A 16,735-nucleotide genomic window follows, 5' to 3' on the forward strand; every position below is an offset into this window, starting at 1 on the left:
ATCCCAGCATGCAGAATGTTTGAAATTATGACTCTGATGATGTCACAGAAACAGACTAACTGAACAATCATCACTGTGCGAGTTAAACATCTCCATGCTCCTTCAGCTGTCAGTGAAATTTGTCTCCTTGCACCAACACTTGGCACATTTCCTCTCTGAATCTAAGTTTATTTTCTCATTAAACACCAAACTTCAAAGAAGAGAAACATAACAATATGAATAAAAGACTGGAGGAATGCGTATCATGAGCAAAAAAAACAAAGAAAACCCTGAATTTATCCTTTAAAAGGAGGACTCGGCATTTAAAAGTTCTAAAAGTCAGTGTGCGAGTTTTGCCCACTCCTTCGTCTGTCTGTTATTTATCCTGTTAAAGCCACAGAGATGCCCGTCAGTGACTCTTTATTGTTCTACTCGTGCAGCTCGTCTTACCTTCTGGAGCTCTGTTGGAGGATGAGGAGGGTGGAGGCTGCTGCTAAGGAGGCTGTCTGGTGATGGTGTCTCTGTGAGCCGTCCGTCTCTCTTTATTTGGATCCTTCCTGCTGTCCACACCCAGGTAGAGAGGAGGGCTGGAGGAGCTACCTGATGGGAACCTCCCACTGATGAATCAGCCTCTTACAGAGAGACACCTGAAATAAGCCCCCGAGAGCTTCAGGTGTTTTTTGAAACCTTTCAGCATATAACATTTATGTCTTCTTAAATGGAATAAAATTAGAAATAATTCCTTATGAATTTTGATTGCTGAGATTTTTCTAGTGACCAACATCTTGTCCCGGTCCCGTTCGTAATCTCAGCTTTCTAATCACCACGTGGCTGCAAACACAAGTGCACACGGGCAAGAAAGTCGTCAAGGCCACCAAGATACAGAGACGGCAGAGATGGAGGAGAGTCCCAAGGCTGGAACGTTTGAGGCCAGAGATATCGTATCAAACAAAAATTCCTTTAGTTCACTCCTTGTGCTGAACGTTTTCGTGTCACCCTCACTGCACCTCATCTTTGGGATGACTGTGTATTCACACTGTTAGAGTCCTGTTAATGCCATCATATTACAACAACTTTAATCTACATCTGCTTCTGCTCAGACTGTACCTTTTTAGGGACCAGGAACCAGTGGGGTAGAGAGGAGGGCTGGAGGAGCTACCTGATGGGAACCTCCCACTGATGAATCAGCCTCTTACAGAGAGACACCTGAAATAAGCCCCCGAGAGCTTCAGGTGTTTTTAGAAACCTTTCAGCATATAACATTTATGTCTTCTTAAATGGAATAAAATTAGAAATAATTCCTTATGAATTTTGATTGCTGAGATTTTTCTAGTGACCAACATCTTGTCCCGGTCCCGTTCGTAATCTCAGCTTTCTAATCACCACGTGGCTGCAAACACAAGTGCACACGGGCAAGAAAGTCGTCAAGGCCACCAAGATACAGAGACGGCAGAGATGGAGGAGAGTCCCAAGGCTGGAACGTTTGAGGCCAGAGATATCGTATCAAACAAAAATTCCTTTAGTTCACTCCTTGTGCTGACAGATAAACAAAAGATTAATACACTAATCAATTTTTGTCAGAAGCACGTCGCATATGCCAGCAACACAACTCTGAGTAGCTACAGAGAGACTGATTAAGCAGTAAGAGTGAGTTACCCAGAATTAAACACAGATCGGCCACAACTGTTATAGGTAAAAATGGAATAATGTCACTCTTTCACTGGCTAATATGATCACTTCACTGTGGGTCATTAGTCGCTCAATGAACATTTCATTAAACAGAGCAGGAATGTTTAAAACAGCGTGTTCAAACATCCTAGTTTTATTTTGAATGCTCACATTACTTCTTACTTTGCAAAAACACAAAACTAGCAGGGTCAGAATTATTAGCATCACTGATGCTAACAGTCAGCTGTGTGTGGTCTCTGTTGGATAACAGCCTGAACCGAGTAACCCCAGCCTATTCTTCTTTTGCAAAATTCTCAAGCACCTCCAGATTTGATGATCATCTTTTATGGAGCTCGGTCTTCAGTTCCCTCCACAGATGTTCAGCAGGCTTCAGGTCAGGACTTTGTGCAGGCCAGTCAGTAATGCTCATTGTGAGCTGGTTTTTCATCGCCTCCTGAAGGAGCCACGTCTGTTTTGTTTTGCGGTTATGTTGGAAGACAAAGTGAAGACCCAAGCACAGTTTTGCTGCTGACTGCTTGATGTTTTCCTTCAGGGTTGTCACATTTTCTTTCTTCATGTTTCCTTCCACTATGAAGCATCCTCACCGTGTTTCACTGTGGGGACGAGGTTCGCTAGGAGTTGGTTTTTCTGGGGTCTTTAGACACGTCTCTCACTAGTTTTCTGTCCAGTCTTTGAGATCTATTCCTTCCAGTCTCTGCCAGGCTTGTTCTGTACTGTCTGGCTGTCTTTGAATGTATCGATGATCCTTCTCACTCCACTTCTTGACACCTGGAAAATTTTTGTTAATGTTGTATTTTTAGCTCCAGCTTTCTGAGCCTCAGCAAGTCTTTTTCTCAAGTCTAAACTGATTTCTTTTGGTTTTGGCACAATGTGTCTGTGTAAGTTGAAAGATAATCCTCAGTTTTAACTTATTTCACAAGTTTTGTGGATTTAAAGTTAAACTAGATCATTTGCACAGCTGTGGCTTAATAAAAAAGTATTTTTTTCAGGATGGGTTTGATTACAATTTTGTTGTTCTTGACAATAAGATTCTGAAACAGAAATAATTTAGGCTTACTTAAGAAAACTAGTATGTTTACACATGCCATGTTGAAGTTTGAAAAGTTTTAACCCAAATTTTAAATTTTAGCGGATGAATGGAGGGAACATATCAGGATGTAAAATATTGGTCATTACATTTAAAGATGTTAGAAGGATCGTTGTGCTTAGTCTTTGGACTCACTGACCCATTGATCCAATCCTTTGTGAGCAGGTTTTCTGATGTTTGACAAAATTCTCTAGTAAGTGTCATTAGCATCAGCTTCATGTCAGAATTATTGGGTGTAACAGATAGAAAAGCTCCCACAGTCCCTTTATCAGCCCTCTGAAATATCAAAAGATGCATTTGAGTACACAGCATGTTTACAGGTTATCGTGTCAGTGTTACGTAGTTGTTATCAGTCCTTGACACACTCATCTGAAAAACCCCATTATACGTCATGTTGCTTTGACTCGGTGTAGACACAGATACAGGATGTGGAACAGTTTGGATAATAAGGACTTTAGTGTACATTTTGTTCCCACTGGGATTTTATTACAGCTAACAACAATACGCACTTTACATTCTGAAAGCCTTCCTTTACTCTGACATTTGGGCTCTGAATCAAGAACCGTTAAGTTTGTACATGCTTCTCTGATGGTGAACATCTGTCAGCGTATGCTTATGTACTCGGGCGAACAAACTGCACCACAGAAAGTACACTATGTGTACTTTCAAAATGCATTTCTTGCAAAAATTTAATTTTTGTCGTATGTACATCATCTTCATCACAGTCTCACTTTTTCAATCACATGACATTTTACTATGGTATTCTGGTTGTGCTTTTGTGCAAGAACACATATTTTAAACTGGCCAGACTGCATCGAGATGGGATTTTAGTGGAGCCGAGTGTAAAATGAGGATCTTTCAGTGCAATGATGTCATTTTGCATGCACTGAAAGTTTTCGTGTCACCCTCACTGCACCTCATCTTTGGGATGACTGTGTATTCACACTGTTAGAGTCCTGTTAATGCCATCATATTACAACAACTTTAATCTACATCTGCTTCTGCTCAGACGGTACCTTTTTAGGGACCAGGAACCAGTGGGGAATGTAGACAATTTAACTTTTAACAATTTTACTTGAGTGAAGTATGTGGAAAACCCCCTTTATTTGAAAGGAGTCAACAAAATATTTGCAAAAACACAAAACTAGTTACAGTATCATCATGCAAGGACACAAAGACAATTTTTAGGTATTTTGAGATGAGACATCTAGAATGTCAAGGCTTGGGAGGAGCAGATATAAGGGCGCATTTCACATTTGATTTTGAGGAAATCAACATACTTTGGGTAAACCATGTGGAGCGATTCTCACAGAATCATAAACACAAAAAACTTGCTGTGCTACAAATTGAAAGACATCACCACTGTCGTGAAGGTAAATGCTACTAATTAGTGAACTAAATGACACATTCAGAATACTTTATTAATCCCTGAGGAAATTATGTGGTTACACATAATTAATGTTAATTAATGCAAATCAAATTAATTTGATTTACATTAAAATTAATGTAAATGTCAATGAAAAGGTGACAGGCATGTTTTCTGGAGTGCATCTTGCCAAAACACCTAGTGTGACAGACCTCATTCCAAAAGGTTGGACAGGATGTGAGATTGAACATTACACAACTTTTTATTTATGTCTGTTCCCAGAGGCCATTGTTGAGTTGTGGGCAGTACACCATCGACAGCTGGAGTGCATCTAGGATCCACCATACATGGAAATTTTTAGGTGTAGGCTGAATTCCAGTGTTTTCTGACAGGATGTCAGGTAAAAGGTGTATTGTGTATATTTGTCTGTAACAAGTTAAGCATGTGATCGTGTTATCATTGTCATTAATTTGATGATTATGTTTAGGTCCCCACCGTGCAGCACAGCTTTATCGCTGCAGTGTGAAGCTCTGACAGGAGCTCGGTGCTGTATTTGGTTGTCAGGGATGAAACACAGGGTTGTCTCTGCGAATGCTTCAACTCTAACTGTTTGGAAAAACTGTTAAATCTAAACTTTGATTGTGTCCTCTGTTTTATGTTATTTGAATTTTCTTTTAGATGTACATAACTTTAATCATCAGCTGTAGTTTTTAAATGTACTTTAGAAATAAACTTGACAGATAATTATGACATTTTTGGTTTATTTTGAGTTGGTGTGCTTGTGCTTTCTTTGTGCCATTGTTGATAATTTAGTTCAGCTGGGTCTCGTTCTACATGGCTGTCTGCACTTCCCTGAATTTCCCTCTGTGTATACTTCAGTTGCCACATTCTGTATATACTAGAGATGGCACAATACCACTTTATATGTCCGATACCGATATGAATCCGATATAGTGTATTTTTTAATCATTAAAAATGTTTTTTGAATATCTTGCTGCATTTTGTATAAGTTCATTCTCAAGTTTAAAAAACAAAACACTAAAGCTATTCTGTTATGCCTGTATGCAAAAAACACACTGCACTCGAAATATTTCATAGTTCAGCAATACTGATCAATCTAATAAACTTAAATCCTCCATCCTCTCTATTCTGGTATTTTAAAGAGTACTTGGCAAAAACATTAAACAGCCAACTGAAATAAATTTTTCTAATGTTTAAAGTGTCAGGAGGCTTTTAAGAAACTGAGTGGAAGGACTTGCTTCTAGGAGGACTTTGAGTCACCAAATACATTTCTCACTTCAAAAATGATGTGTTCAATTTATTTCTAGAAGCTCAAAATCATCTGCAAGTATTAAGGCCTTTATTTTACCTCAGATACACAGCTAGAAGCTGCTCCTGTTCCCTCTCAGTCAGTTCCCTAAAATTACTTCTCTGCCTCCACAGATGTCTTCCCAACTCTGCTAACCAAACCTCAAACTGCCCCACTGACATCCTGAAAAATGCACGAAAGCGGTCATGGTACAGATTTAAACTCCTGGATCAAATCTCACCGGCGTTCTTCTTGTGAGAAAGTGAACCCAAAAACTCATCCCAAAAAATTCTGAAATTCTTGTAGTCTTTTTGCATAAAGCTTAGTTTTTGTTTTGTTTTTAATGCTCTGAAATAATCTGGGGTGCATAGTATTGTGTACATGTGTGGTCAACTTCTAAATTCTGCCTAACAAGATTTAAAATAATTCAGTGCTTGCCTCATCTCCTACAACATTAGTTTCCTGTTTGCTATGGTCACCAGAGATGGGCAGTAACGCGCTACTTATAACGCGTTACTGTAATCTGATTACTTTTTTCAAGTAACGAGTAAAGTAAGGGATTACTATTGCAAAATTGGTAATTAGATTACCGTTACTTTCCCGTAGGAACGCTGCGTTACTGCGTTACTAAAACCGTGATTTTTTTGCGAGAATGTCTCACGACAGTGACGTAAGCGAGTGCGCCGCTAGTGACAACAGCTGTGTGCAGATCAACAATGGATCATATATCGATTGTGGGAGAGAGTATGAGCGTGCAGCGTTTAAAGCTTGGAAGTACTGACCTTATTTTGTGTTTGATTCCATAAAAAGTGACAAAAACATTAGTGTCCGTTGTGCGTGGGAAGAAAACTTTTTACAGCGAAAAAACCCCCTAAACTTCCAAGCAAGCACCGAGTGCGCAACGACGTAATGGGAAACTCACAGAGAAACTCGCGGATTCTTCAACTGACCGCTGCGGCTCACCTGCACCAGGGTAAACCTCCGCCTACCCTGCTCCTGCTTTACAGGTGAAAATAGAGCAACAGGACCGCTAGTCTTTGACTTTATTTATTTTCTGCTGTGTTTTACTTGCATCTATTTGAAAGAGTGAGTGTAAACACAAAAAATATTTTATTTTATGTGCTAGAATGTGTAGAAAATAGGTTTAAATGTTAAACTAATTTATTCAAGTCAGAGAATGTTGCATATAATTAAATTTTTGCTTGATGCATAAAGTTAAAAGATTAAAACTGATAAAACAAGTTAAAAAAAGAGACTTTTCCATTTGATTACATTTTGTATGATGGATTATGCAGAAAAAGTAGAATTGGGCTGAAAGCTTTATCACCTCTTCAGGTTGTAAATCGTGTTTTTAAAAAGTAACTAAGTAACTAAGTAATTAATTACTTTTGAAAATAAGTAATCAGTAAAGTAACGGGATTAGTTTTTTGGGGGAGTAATCAGTAATTAGTTACTGATTACTTTTTTCAAGTAACTTGACCAACACTGGTTGCGAGTGATGATGTCAGAAGAGTAATTCTGGCTCCTGATGGTGTTCTTATAGATGACGTAGCTGTTGTTGGTCTGCAGGGTCACATAATCAGATACTAAGCAAGTTCTTCATTGTTTCATCTTTAACATCTGATACTCTTTAAGATGTTGACTGACTGGTATAAACTTCAGATGACCAAAAATTTTAGAATTCACAGAGATCAAAGCTTAAACAGCAGGAGATGAAACCCACCGTGACCACCGTCCCACATCTGTTGCTGCTGTTGAAGCTGAAGGTCACCATGTGGGTGAGCTCGTCCACCTGACCCCTGCAGGTCGGGTCGTTGAGGTGTAAGGCAGAGTAGTTGATGTCTTTGTCCTCCAGGAGACAACCGACCAGAGTGACTGAAGCAGAGTCCTGCATGCAGACCGTTGCATCACCTGAACGTCACAATATCAGTCAGAAAAATCACAATTAGAAGCTTTCCTCCATTATTCAGCCCTGTTGTCATGGTGATGTCACAACTGTCGTACCCAAAGAGTTGATTTCTTGGTACTTGGAGGCAAAAATGGCCCGACAGAAGCAGCGGGTGTCACCACCGACCGTCTTCTCACCACAGAACTCGTGATCGCTGCAGGTCCTGTCCTGACAGAAGGCCTCAGAGGCTACAGAGGAACACACTGATGTATTATCCTGAAAACGTGGGAGCTCTAAAAATCCACAGTTCAGGTCTTTAACAAAGGAGAGCTTATTAATGTCTTATTAAGGTCTTACAGCAGCCGGTCTTTGATGTCCAGCCATCCTGAGCGTGGTTGTGTAGACTGCAGGCTCTGGCGTAGGCCTTCAGGAACTGACAGTTGAGTCCGTCCACTGCAGGATATTTACACAAAGTGTTGGTGCAGGCGGTTATGTAGGGCTCTGGGTCAATGTCACTGTTACAGGAGGAGAAGGGCGCCTCCTTCAGGAGATTACAGCTGTACAACAGACAGAAGAAGAAGTTGAAGATAATAAAATGATAATCTGTAATCAGATGTGTTTATCTTCTATCTGTGCTGCAGTTACATGTGATGTACCACAGAGATCAAGGTACAACACAGATGTTTCCTGCCTTGTGGATCAGTCTGCTCACTGTTCAGTCACACTGGTGCAGTCGATCGTGGTGTCAGCAGGCTCACTGTACTGCATCTCACAGCTAGGGGGCGACAAACAACAAAGTTCAGGCTCATTCATACAAACAGAATATCTGCAACATCAGCAGCAGCAGCAGTCAGAGGGACTCTGAGCTTGTGATGAGGTCTTACCTGGTGGAGCTGTACTCAGAGAGCCTCAGGTCACTCAGAGACCTGCTGGAGTTTCCACACAGACCCTCCACAGATGAACCAGCAGGTCCTGCACAGGATCAGGACAGAATGAGTCAGATCAGCATCAATATTCAAACTGGACAAACACAGAAGAATAAATAACAGCACAGTTTACAGTTTACGTTACATGAATTAAACTTTATCTTCTGTACCTTCTAAGAGGATCTGTGCGGTGTAGCCGTCAAAGAAGACAGAAATGTTGAGGTTGGAGAGCGACAGCTTGGCAGTGACTCCAGTTTGGTCCTGAGAGAGCTGCACACCATGAACCAGCTGAGGCAAACTTTCAAGGGTCAACATGAAGTTGTCCAGCTGCATCACAGCAGAGATAAAGTGGAGGAAACACTGAGTGAAACATGTCAAACACACAAACAGGCTGATTTCACAGCAACAGCTCTGAAAGAACTGCTTCTAACAGCCCTGAGAAGAACGATGCGAGGAAACACAGCAGTTTCTTTGCATAACCTAAACTTGCACCACTGACCAACAATCGACCGAATTGTTATGACCATTAATTAATTGCCATGAGCACCATTGAGAATCGAGGAATGGCTGCAACAATGTACATGGCAATATGGTTAAAGATGTACCCTTAGCTTGCCTGACGCAGCTTACCCAAACTCTCCCGCCTTGTTCCAGGTGAATATGAACACCTGGCCCATCTAGACGCAGTATCACGCTGTCCAAAAAGCTCACATCTTCACGACGGCCGTCTCTGAAATTTGCCACGAGGTACAGGTTTGGGATTGACGGAATAGAAACCAGAGAGTAAGCACACCGATCCTTGATGAAGTTGAGTTGGCCGTGGACGTTGATGACAGTTGGGCCAGTCACAGTACAGGTGGTGTCCACTACACAGCTGATGGAAGCAAAGAAGAAAACAATCAACCACTAACCTCATAAGCCGCTGATGAGGAAGAGACCAAATACACAAAATAAAAAAAATTAATTAAATTACATTAAAAAAAATCCCTTAATGCATCAGATCTTTCTTTTAAATATAAATGGGGTTATATTCACGTGTTGTTTCCTTGACAACGCTCCAGTGGACCACAGCCAATGGTTTCAAGGACTGCAGTTTCAGAGCAGGTGAGTTTGGAGCAGGTTTCTGGATCAGCGCTCACCACAGTGTCAGGTTCATATGCAATACCTGAGAAGTGATGGACGGTTTACTTTAGTTTAAAAACCAACAAGAGCAAGCAGAAAGGCACAGCACTCCCTGTAACATCCCAGAGTCAAAGTAATGAGCCTGAGATTCACCAACCTAAGTGTCTGCATCCACTGATATCTTGTATTGTATTCTTGTACACTGTAGTCACCTTGATACCACTGATGTAAACTTCCAAGTCCTAAGCAGAACCGCACAAAACTCATGTTACACAGCAAAATCTCCAGTGTTAAATTAACACTGGAGAGTGTCTATATGGGTGCACACCTCTGAGTGTTAAATACAACACTGTTGAGTGTTAAATTAACACTTTGACAGTGTTATATGTTTAAAAGTAACCTAGTCAGTTTTGAAGATTAACAATGGCTAACACTGAGCAGTGCTGATTTTCTAACACTGGAAAATAACTCAAAATGTTAGAAATATTTTGCATTATTCTCCTGAATTAGAAGAAGGTGATAACTATTGCATTTGTTAAACTGATTTGCATTACATTAGACTGCTGATTTATTGTGAATGAATGATATTGTTTTATGATGCATTATACTGCTGAGTTATAAGAAATACTGTTCGCAGAAAGTCATCGCCTTATTTGTCTGATTAGAAGAGAACAGAATATACTGGAGTTTTCTGCCCCATCTCAGCAGGAGGCCGTAGCTTAGGCGCTGTGTGAGAGAAAGAATGTGAATCTCTCAGGCCTGAGAGATTGAACTTTAAAGCGCTATAAAATATTCTTACTGAAAACAGTCGCAAAGTATTTTTCTCCATGATTATAATGGGCTTGGGAGAAAGATGGGACATTGATCACATGAGAAGTCCTGAGCCTAAAAGGATTGCAGCGAGTCAATCCAGTCCAAAAAAAACACAAGGAACTGTTTTCCTTTAAAATGATGACGTCATCTTGCTGGTGATGGAGGCTCGAATAGGTTGCGCGTGAGACTCCATTATCAGCAATATCTGGTATGAATGTGTGTGGATGTATGCATGTGACTGGACTGTGATGGACTGACGACTAAAAGTTTTAACTGACTTGATACTGAGACAAAAACGGTACCGACTTTAGGATTAGTAAATGTCCACAAACAATTCACCCAGCCTGTAAAAGAAGGGTGGATGTTTTGTCTTGCTTCGTTTTGTTTTTGCAGGAACAGAAGGATGACAGAGACTAAAGGGGGAGGCTGTAGCTTCACATGAGTGTGAAATGCAGACTTAACCCTTTGGTTGCTAATTTTGAGTTACTGATGTTTGCATTAAGAAAATTGTGTTTTAGTAGCTCTGTTTTAATTAATGTATCACATTATATTGTTGGGAATGTTAAATGCTAAAGTGAAGAAAAGGTTTGATTTCACTCATGACTGAACGTGTTATTATTAACCATAGCAGGCCACTGTAAAGAGTCAATTAACTTTTATAGAGGAAAAAAAAAAAAGCCAAAAAACCCTCTATTGAGGTCTGTGAATAACAGGGGAATGATAGACTTGTCACACTCAAAATGGAGATATGTAATAATAAACACTGGTCCCCGTCTTTTAGGTCCCTTCATTGAAATAGTCAATAATTCAGAAAAGTACAGATATAACCGACAGGGGCATGTGCTGAGGGGTGGTGCTGCACAAGAACAAGAGCAAAATAAAGAAAAATATTGTGTTTAGCTTTGAGAAATTCAAATTAAAACGTACCATTACACTCAGAGGATCAATATGAAATTCGATATATGCTAATTTTGTGTGTGAGTACATGACTGGTGACTGATCTGTCCTGAGCTTTTGTTTTTACAGCACCCACTTGACCACACCAACAGTTTCTCGCCACCAAAAGGGGGTACTTGCAAAGAATAGGGAGGAATATCATCAAAACTGGGAAAGGTAAGCCCCGAAGGGGGTGATAACACCATAACTTTCACTTATGGTCAAATTCTCAAAATTTGACCCCAAACTTGAAAAATTCTTCAAACATTTAGAGACAGAGTGGATAAACATAATGTCGCAAACCACATAAGGATGGAGCATTGGAATTGATAAGATGGTGAAATAACACGCAGGAAAAATATTGACCATGTTGATTATGTTTATTCCAGTGTACAGAGATTGGCTAATCTGACCAGGAAATGTTATAAAATGGATTGTCGGAACAGTCAGCATTAAAGTCACCATTGACAGTCCAGACCAAGGTTATTATCGTTAACAAAAACTAACGAAATAACGAAAACTAGAAGTGAAAAAACATTTTCGTTAACAGAAATAAAAATAAAAACAAAAAAGGAAAACTAACTAAAACTGTAATGAGTGTTCACAAAACTAACTAAAATTAACTGAATTTATAGCAAAATGTGTTTCGTTTTCATTGATGTGTGTGTGTCATACGATAGTCAAGGGTGAAGATGAAGTTTAGTTTCCAGATTTTTTCTTGCTGTCTCATTATGCCAGCAGGTGGCAGTACGTTAGTCGTGTCATCTGTGTTGCTGCCAGTGTTGCCAACTTAGCAACTTTGTCGCTATATTTAGCGAGTTTTCAGACCCCTTAGCTAAAAAAAAGACGTGAAAGCGTGTATCACTTTTACTCTCAACAAGCAGCGGATGCTGTAACGCAGTCAGTTCTTGTTTTACTGTTTTACTCTTATGCTGTTTTGTGGATCACAAGGTTTAAAACTAGTTATAAACACACAAAGTAACTCCACAAGAGTGCCTATTTCGGGTCACTTTTGCCGGTCCAAGCCCAGGTAAAGGAGCAGGGTTGGAATTGTGTCAAAAAAACAATAATTGCTAAAAGAAATTTAATTTATAGTTCTAAATAGACTCTAAATGCATTTAGGACGTTTTTTACTCACTTTATGTCTCTTCCACGATGTTATTTCTCTCTCCAACAACTTAGGTTACAATGAGATTAGCATGACCAATTATGCAAATTAGGCGATGACGTCATTTAGCGACTTCTAGCGACTTTTAGGACAACCAATAGCGATTTTCCTTATTGAGGAGTTGGCGACACTGGTTGCTGCTCCGTCCACGCGCAGACTCAGGTCAGGAAAAGTCGGGAGAAAGCGCCAGAGTCCAATTTGGGATTACTTTGAATATGACTGTGTTTTGGATAAAGGGACATTTCTAAAGGGAAAAAACTCCCACAAATCTTAAAGTGCACTTGAAAAGCTCACACCAGAAGGCTAACCTAGCTTACCTTGAGAAGGTAAGGGAGCACACTCAACCCTCTTCCCCAGAAAACAGAAGCTAACCCCAGGCAAGACAGCGTGATGCATCCCGAGACAACAGGATGGGGACATCTACATAACTGTGTGAGTCAATTGCCTTCAAAAAGTTTATCAATTCACTTGAACCAAAATTACGACCATCCTGGTGCTGCAAGAGTTAATAGTCTCAATACCCAAGGATAAGCAGAAGAGCATGACTGATATGATGGAACGGGGATTTCATTACACTTAGTTATTGCAAACACAACTAAAGCTATAACTGAAACTAATCAAAACTAAACTGAAACTAAGGATTTTCAGGAGAAAAAATAGAAACTAAACTAAACTAGCAAACAATTGGTAAAAACTAATTACAACTGACAGGAAATTGAAAATCTGAAGTCGAAACTAAATAAAAATAAAACTAATGAAAATTGCAAAACTATTAAAACCCTGGTCCAGACTAAGATGGCGTTGGACATCTTCAGGGCGGAAAAGTGTTGGTGTGAACAAGGTGTGGTTTGGCTTGTTGCATATATGTTTCAAGATGATACAGCTCTGGATGAACCAGTTACCAGGGCATGGAAGGAGGACGGACTCATTAAATGAGGAGAAGAAATTTTCTGGGATTGGTAACCCTCTGGGTGAGTGGTTGACTAAAAGCATGCATAAAATAAAAGCTATTTTTCATTATTGATTGGTAATAGATTGATAATTGGCCACATTTACAGCTGTATTGACTTGTTGTGGACGTAGTCTACTTCATGTTTAAGCACTCTAATTAACAGATTGAAAATAGTGACATTAAAGGAAGAGTATGCAGCGCCACCCTGTCAGACGCCAGTGACGGTGGGGCTCAGTGATTAATCAGGTGAGCTGCATTCATGGCTGAATCAAAACATAGATTCCCCTGCTGTGGTCAGTGAGGGGAAAACAGGGGGAAGTGAAATTAAAAGAGGCATGGATAAACGTTTATGTGTGAAGGTTATAAACGGGATAAAAGGGGGTGTTTTACTGTTATTTTAGCATCAGCATTATTATTACATAAGAATCATATAACAAGCATTGCATTAAACATTTTTTTAAGCTATTGACATTACATTAACATTTGTTTTACAGTGATTGTTATAACCTCAGGTTAATCTTCTATTTACAGGTGTTAGAATAATCATATAATCTTTCATTGCAGGTGTAACCATGATCATTTTTATACATATTGCAGTTTGTTGCTCATTATAGAGTTGTGCTGAAGTTAATAAGGGTTAAAAGCTACAGTCAACGCGATGTTTGGCTGATCTATGGACTGGAGTGACTTCGAGCATAGAAGGCCGCACGCGCTTACATAACACTGATATCATGCTTTTCTTTGTGCTCTTTTATTCAGTTATATCTTTTGCTAAGTTTTAAGTAGTGGCAGTTGATTAAACAACATTCATTTAATATTACATACCTGATTCCGAGCATTACACACAGATCAACTTAACAATCTGCAAAACCTTGTGGCTGCATTGTTGTGTCTCCATAAGGGACAGTTGGCTCCAGGAGATAAGTGGGAGTCAGTGCCTGTCCTCGAGGAGGAGAGAATCTTCCTTTGCTGTCTCAGAAATAGTCAACAGGTTCATATTGAAGTGAAGTTCATATTATTACAGGTTTTGTTTCTTGGCAATTCTGCGGACGCAGGCTCTGGGCAGAGCCAGGAGTTGAACAGATCTAACATGACAATTAAAATGATTTCATTCCCTAACACAGGATGACAGGACTGGAGCAACGACACTGGATAGGAGAAAGTCTCATACTTTCTAAGATACGAGGTCACTAACCTTTTCTTTTAATTTTCTAGCTCTGTTGATTTGACACATGGGAATGTGTCAAAAAAGGGGGGAAGTTGAGTTTTAACATCAAACAAGGATTATATGAACATTTTTATGACTTCATTTGTGTTTTAATGATGTAGGTATGGTAAAGCTTAAGCTAATAGAGGTTTCCGGACTTTTTTATAGAATCAGTGAGAAGCATAAATCATTATTTCCATGTTTAAGCGTTAATCATTGAAATGAACTGAATAGCGTTTAGATGATAAAATGCCTGTGTTCATGAGAAGCTGAGTACCACACTGGAGAGGAAACCGTGGGACAGTAGGCGGAAGCAAACACATGAAAACGGGGGGCAAATGTTAGAATTAAAAATGGCTAATTTGTTTTTGATGTCTTTTGTTAAAATGAGTGGTTTTAATAATTTTCAGACACGCCTTGCAAATGTGCTTATAATGAGTTGGCATTTGGTCTTTTGAAGGTCATAAGCTTCGTTCGGCGTGATGGTCCGGACTGATATATTGCAGGTATTGACTTTGAGTGCAGAGGGCTAAATGCAAACACGCTTACACACACATAGGATATGATTAGAATAAGTCCCTGGGACATTCTGAATATTCTAAACCAATTCTGAATCGCCAGAAGATCAGTAGATAACAACATTAGATTATTAGGGCTAGGCAGAGAGGTGTTTTGGTTTTCTGTCTCTTACAGAGAAAGGAACAGACACCAGACGAGGTCACAGATATACGAGGATCCTTCGCAGCAGAGACAGACACAGTGACTGCCGAGACACCAACTGGGTTCAAGTGTCATGGCGCTTGGGCTCCGATTAGTCACCTCAAAAGGATGGATCCCATAAACACAGCAATAACCATGAAGGGGTTGGCGGAAATCCAGGAACACCTGACCAGCGAGGTTCGAGAGGCTCTTGGTCAAAAGGGGGACACGTTCCTGTTCCTTTTTCTGGAGGATACACAGGACCGGAGGATACACAGATCGTTGTTTGAAATCGGGGCAGAATAATCCCCTGATCTGTGCAACGACTGAAGGGTTGTCTAACCCCTGAGGTTGAAGAAAGACGAGCAGATGATCACCCAACTGGACGACACTGGTAGCTGCAGCAATAAAATAGAGGCTAAAAGCTCCTCGGACAGGGGTTCTAGTCTGAATACGTCTGGAGGGTATAAGGTAGCACCAAAATAAAGCTGTGGCAGAACTGGGGAGTGTCATCTGTACCTACTACTGTTGTAATAATAGTTTTTCTTGCATCTGAACTGCGCAAACACAGAGGCCATCTCACATATGGTTCACCCAACAGGGGGACAAAGGACCTGAGCGGTAAGAAGAAATGAACCCGGCCACACTGGAATGCAGGGTGTAGGTGAGCTCTTTATTCTAAAGAGCTCAACAGGGGGAGTGTGGGATTATAATATTATTGTATGCCATGTTAGACCCCTAATTAAAGATTGTGAATTATTATGTAGTTTTGGTTTGCATTATTCTCCTGAATTAGAAGAAGGTGAAAACTATTGCATTTGTTAAACTGATTTGCATTGCATTAGACTGCTGATTTATTGTGAATGAATGATATTGTTTTATGATGCATTATACTGCTGAGTTATAAGAAATACTGTTCGCAGAAAGTCATCGCCTTATTTGTCTGATTAGAAGAGAACAGAACATACTGCAGTTTTCTGCCCCATCTCAGCAGGAGCAGATAAACAGGGAGCCAAGGCCGTAGCTTAGGCGCTGTGTGAGAGAAAGAATGTGAATGTTTAGGCTTTTATAATTAGGTGGGGGCCACTAGAGGCTATAAGAGTTTGATCAATGCTCCACCATTTTGAGATCTGAGGCTGTCTGCGTACAGTGTCCATCTCCTACGCGTGTGACCATTAAAATCATTGTTTGACTTAACCCGGCCGGACCAGTGTTTTTCTTTTGGCTTTTCCTCTTGTATCCATCCCCAATATTTGAATCCGTAACAGTTGTTTTCACAGGTGTGCTCTATATCTCAACAATGGCTCATATTAAGACGACAGTCTTTCACACAGGTCAAGTGCCTCTATGCACTTCATTAGTTTAAATATTTGCCTATTTTACTTCATCTCATATGTCATTGTACTGAATTTGAGCAACCCTAAGCTTAATGCAGATTACTTTTAACAACTATCCACCTCAATTAAATCTATGGTCTGGAGCACATGCTGTTGTCGAACAAGCTAAAGAATAAACATTTTGTGTCAGCAAGGGGTGGGGGAAAGCCATTCACCAGAGCATATCTTAAGTGCTGCTGATGTGGGCTGGCCTTCTC

At 40.1% G+C, this 16,735-nt stretch overlaps 1 protein-coding gene across 1 annotated transcript; it reads right to left on the minus strand.

The window, feature by feature from the left end:
- Positions 1–472: 472 nt before the first annotated feature.
- Positions 473–16,298, minus strand: LOC146635362 (alpha-tectorin-like). The gene is made up of 12 exons (XM_085350098.1): positions 16,290–16,298; positions 9,524–9,608; positions 9,280–9,409; positions 8,875–9,118; positions 8,415–8,571; positions 8,203–8,290; positions 8,031–8,093; positions 7,676–7,875; positions 7,435–7,566; positions 7,154–7,341; positions 6,915–6,993; positions 473–579 (listed from the first exon to the last, which is right to left on the minus strand). Exons 1-12 carry the CDS (start codon positions 16,296–16,298, stop codon positions 473–475), a joined length of 1,482 nt encoding a protein of 493 aa, XP_085206224.1.
- Positions 16,299–16,735: the final 437 nt, after the last annotated feature.

Source organism: Diplotaxodon limnothrissa, linkage group LG3 (genome assembly GCF_057381915.1).
Source record: "Diplotaxodon limnothrissa isolate DT_005_m linkage group LG3, D_limnothrissa_male_GT1.1, whole genome shotgun sequence".
NCBI lineage: Eukaryota > Metazoa > Chordata > Actinopteri > Cichliformes > Cichlidae > Diplotaxodon > Diplotaxodon limnothrissa.

Coding starts and splice junctions, on each gene's coding strand:
- LOC146635362 (XM_085350098.1), bottom strand. Junction 7,567..7,675: donor GACATCAAAGACCGGCTGCT/GTAAGACCTTAA, acceptor GTTCCTCTGTAG/CCTCTGAGGCCTTCTGTCAG. Junction 580..6,914: donor CATCATCACTCGCAACCAGT/GTTGGTCAAGTT, acceptor GGTTCCCATCAG/GTAGCTCCTCCAGCCCTCCT.